Here is a 3,284-nt window from a genome sequence, read left to right on the forward strand (position 1 = left end):
CAGACAAGCAGGAAAACGAAAAGTTTTCGAGCTGACATCGGGAGAAAGATATTCATTTACTTTCCAAAAAGATCAATTTGGAAACAAATTTTAAATGGTTTTTGACCCCATTTTGCCCTATGTGAATCTGGCGGCTTAAAAATTGCTTTGGGGTATCAAAGTAACATAAAGTGGTATCAATAAAATAGGAAAAAGATTATTATTATTATATTAGATAAATTGGTGTTGCGTCAGTGCACTGCTATTCCCCGGCTAAAACTGATTACGAATGCAACTTAAAACGATTACATTATAATGAACAATGCAAATATTGGAATATCGATACGCGTGTGCCATTGAAATGCTATTTTTCATAGTAGTTAATATTCGAAATTTATTTCGAAATTGAGGACGTTCGGATAATCAGTTCACTTGCAAGCAGACGTTATTAACAACATTATTTATCTCTTGAAGTCGTTTGGCTGGGTTCAACAAAAATAATCAAACGTTTCCAATCAGTTTAACCCACAAATTCCAAGCCCATGGGCAGAGTGATGAAAAATTGGAACAATTTTGCCGAGAGCTGAAAGTGTTGGAGAGAGATTTTTAAGCAACTAAATCAGGTAGGATAAAGATGAATTTTATGGAAAAATGTACCTTCGTAAACTTTTCCTGAGAACAGGAAACAACCAACAAACAAGAAATATATCACAAGAGTAACATGTTGGTTTGGAGCTCATTAAGCAATAAACAAAATCAGAACCTCACCTGTGAGTTTTCTGCAAGAGGCGATTTTTGAAACTGTGATATGCCGCTTCCGGACCCTCTTCGTTGATGACGGTTTTAATTCGTCCATGGGAAGGAACCAGATGTTTCCTGGACAGGCCCAAGTCCATCTGAATATCCATTATTAACATCAACGTGAATAACACGGCAATAACACTCGCGCACAACACAAATCGTTCTTTCATTCTTAAGCCGCTCAGCAACATTTTGCGAAAATTGAAATTGTCTTTTGCAGCTGGTGGATTCTGAAGCACTTCTGAGGTTCTGCTGTCTAGTTCATTCGATTGCACCAAGTTCGTATTTGCAGATATCACAGCGATTGATTCGTTATTAGTGTCAGTGGTTTTAAACGCGGTCACGATGTTTTTATTCGGCAAATCCGCATCAGCATTATTTGCTATTAGCAAATCTTCAGGTGGCCGGCTGTAGTTAGTTCTCTGTCTTGGCTGTTCTCGGCTGTTGATAGTCACATTGTCAGGGTTGTTGTTCGACAAAGGTTTCCTTAGAACTAACTCGCTTGTTGGGCTATTAGTGAAAACATGCGGCTCTCTAATACTATTATCACTAAGTGCACTTGAGAATACCGCCTTATCTCCGGTCTGAGATAATAGAGATTTACTTATCGAAATACTGTTATTATTGTTGTTATAAGTAGAGTTTCGACTAGGAGCCCTATTTTTGCTGCATAGTCCCACAGTCTTATTAGTCACTTTCAGCAAAGTTGCGGCTTTATTGTCTAGCTTCTTGATAATGGCCGAGAACTTGGACACTCTCGCTCCTCTATGTTCCAGGCTGCTATTATTCACATTCGGTGAAGACTTCGTGAATGTGACTTTGGTAGTCTGCACTATTGACCTATTGGTATTTCCAGTCTTGTGCGGACAGTCAACCGACTTCGACTTGGATAAAGACGGCGGATTTTTTCTTCTGAGGATCGGACTGTTGTAATCATGAATATAAGTGGCATCTATATTGGACTCGCTTTCCTCTGAGTCGTGGTAGGTGAGCTTTCTTGAGTATCTTCTCGCTAGGATGATGGAATTTTCCGGTCGTATTTCGATGGGACGAATGCACAGGTGATGTTCGTTGTAGGGAAGTGTAGGGTTGGCCTGACAAATTGGCACCAAGGCTGCGGAATTGCACCATTGCAGCCCTTGTTCGATTTGCCTATCCAGATTATTTTATTCGATAGGGAAAGAAGTGTTTAATCTGAAATAGAAGACTATCAGATATTATTACGAACTAAAAAATAATATTTTATTGAATTAACAGATGTCCTATTTTGAGCGATTTTGTTACATCTGTTTTAGGTATGCACATTTAGACGTTCCTTAGGTCGAAAGTTAAGCATGCACTTAGGGATTTTTGCCCGAAGAAATCGAAGAACTATTTTCCCGAAAAAACCCAAATTTCTCAAAATGGCTTAAATTCTATCCCAATTTCAGCGCCATGAAGCGAGTGTTTCAATAACCTCTAGACTATTTAGATGTGAAAGTGTCGAATGTTTTGACCCATTTTAAGCGTTTTTGAACCGTTTTTTTGACAGAATCTTTCGCATTATCGAACTCAAACGAGTGCTTTGTTCAAAATCTCAACATTTAGCTCAAAAAATACAGTTATGAAAAAATTATTATAGGAGAAAAAAATGAATGCCTCTGCATTTGTTCCAAGAAACACTCAAATCGCTCAAAATACTCAAAATAGAATTTGAGATTCTATACGAATTTCATTGCCAAGAAGCGAGGATTTCAACAACCTGATTAAATAACTTGTTAGTCCTTTAATATCCGAAATGATCAAATATTTTGACCCATTTTAAGCGGTTTTCATGGGGTCACGATTTTTGATCGACGATATTTTCCGTATAATCTAGTCGAACAATATTTATGTGCATATGGGGAGCTTCTTACATAACAATCTAAAATTTCACCTCAAAAATTGAAATTGAATGTGAAAATTTTATTTTTGTAGAAACAATGACGAAATTTTTCGTTCGCAAAAATAAAAATTCAGCTCAAAAAACATACATGTGAAACTTTGCTTTTATGGAGGAAATATTATGGAATGGTACCTTGAAAACATTTGTTCAAAAAATCTGAAATCGCTCAAAGTGCCGCAAATTCCATACGAATTTCATCGGCCAGAAGCGGGGATTTTAACCAGCTCATAAAAAACTCGCTTTCGCGGAACTTTCCAGGTCCAAAATAATAACATTTTTGGCCCATTTTAAGCGGCTCTTCCAGATTATCGACTCAAACAACCTCTAAATGCATGTTGATGAGCTTCTTCGATCGAAATGTAAAAATTCGGCTCAAAAAACGCACATGTAAAAATTTGATTTTTGAAGAAAAATGCCTACTTTGGAACCTACTATTTGTTCAGAAAAAGTCAAATCGCACAAAATGCCTCGAATTCTACACCATTTTCACCGCCATGAAGTGAGGATGTCAACAATATAATTGAAAAACTCGTTAAACCATTCAGATGCAAAATAATGAAATGTTTTGGCTCGTGTTAGC

General features: G+C 37.1%; 1 protein-coding gene across 1 annotated transcript; it reads right to left on the reverse strand.

The window, feature by feature from the left end:
* Positions 1–747: 747 nt before the first annotated feature.
* Positions 748–2,000, reverse strand: LOC125505722 (extracellular serine/threonine protein CG31145-like; the record flags this gene model as incomplete). Its single annotated transcript, XM_048670048.1, is given in 1 exon segment — positions 748–2,000. A coding segment is annotated over 1 exon segment (224 nt), but the record flags the coding sequence as incomplete, so codon positions are not given.
* Between the last annotated feature and the right edge of the window lie 1,284 nt (positions 2,001–3,284).

Source organism: Dendroctonus ponderosae, unplaced genomic scaffold (genome assembly GCF_020466585.1).
Source record: "Dendroctonus ponderosae isolate FM_Combo_2020 unplaced genomic scaffold, Dpon_F_20191213v2 Dpon_F_20191213_960, whole genome shotgun sequence".
Classification (NCBI taxonomy): domain Eukaryota; kingdom Metazoa; phylum Arthropoda; class Insecta; order Coleoptera; family Curculionidae; genus Dendroctonus; species Dendroctonus ponderosae.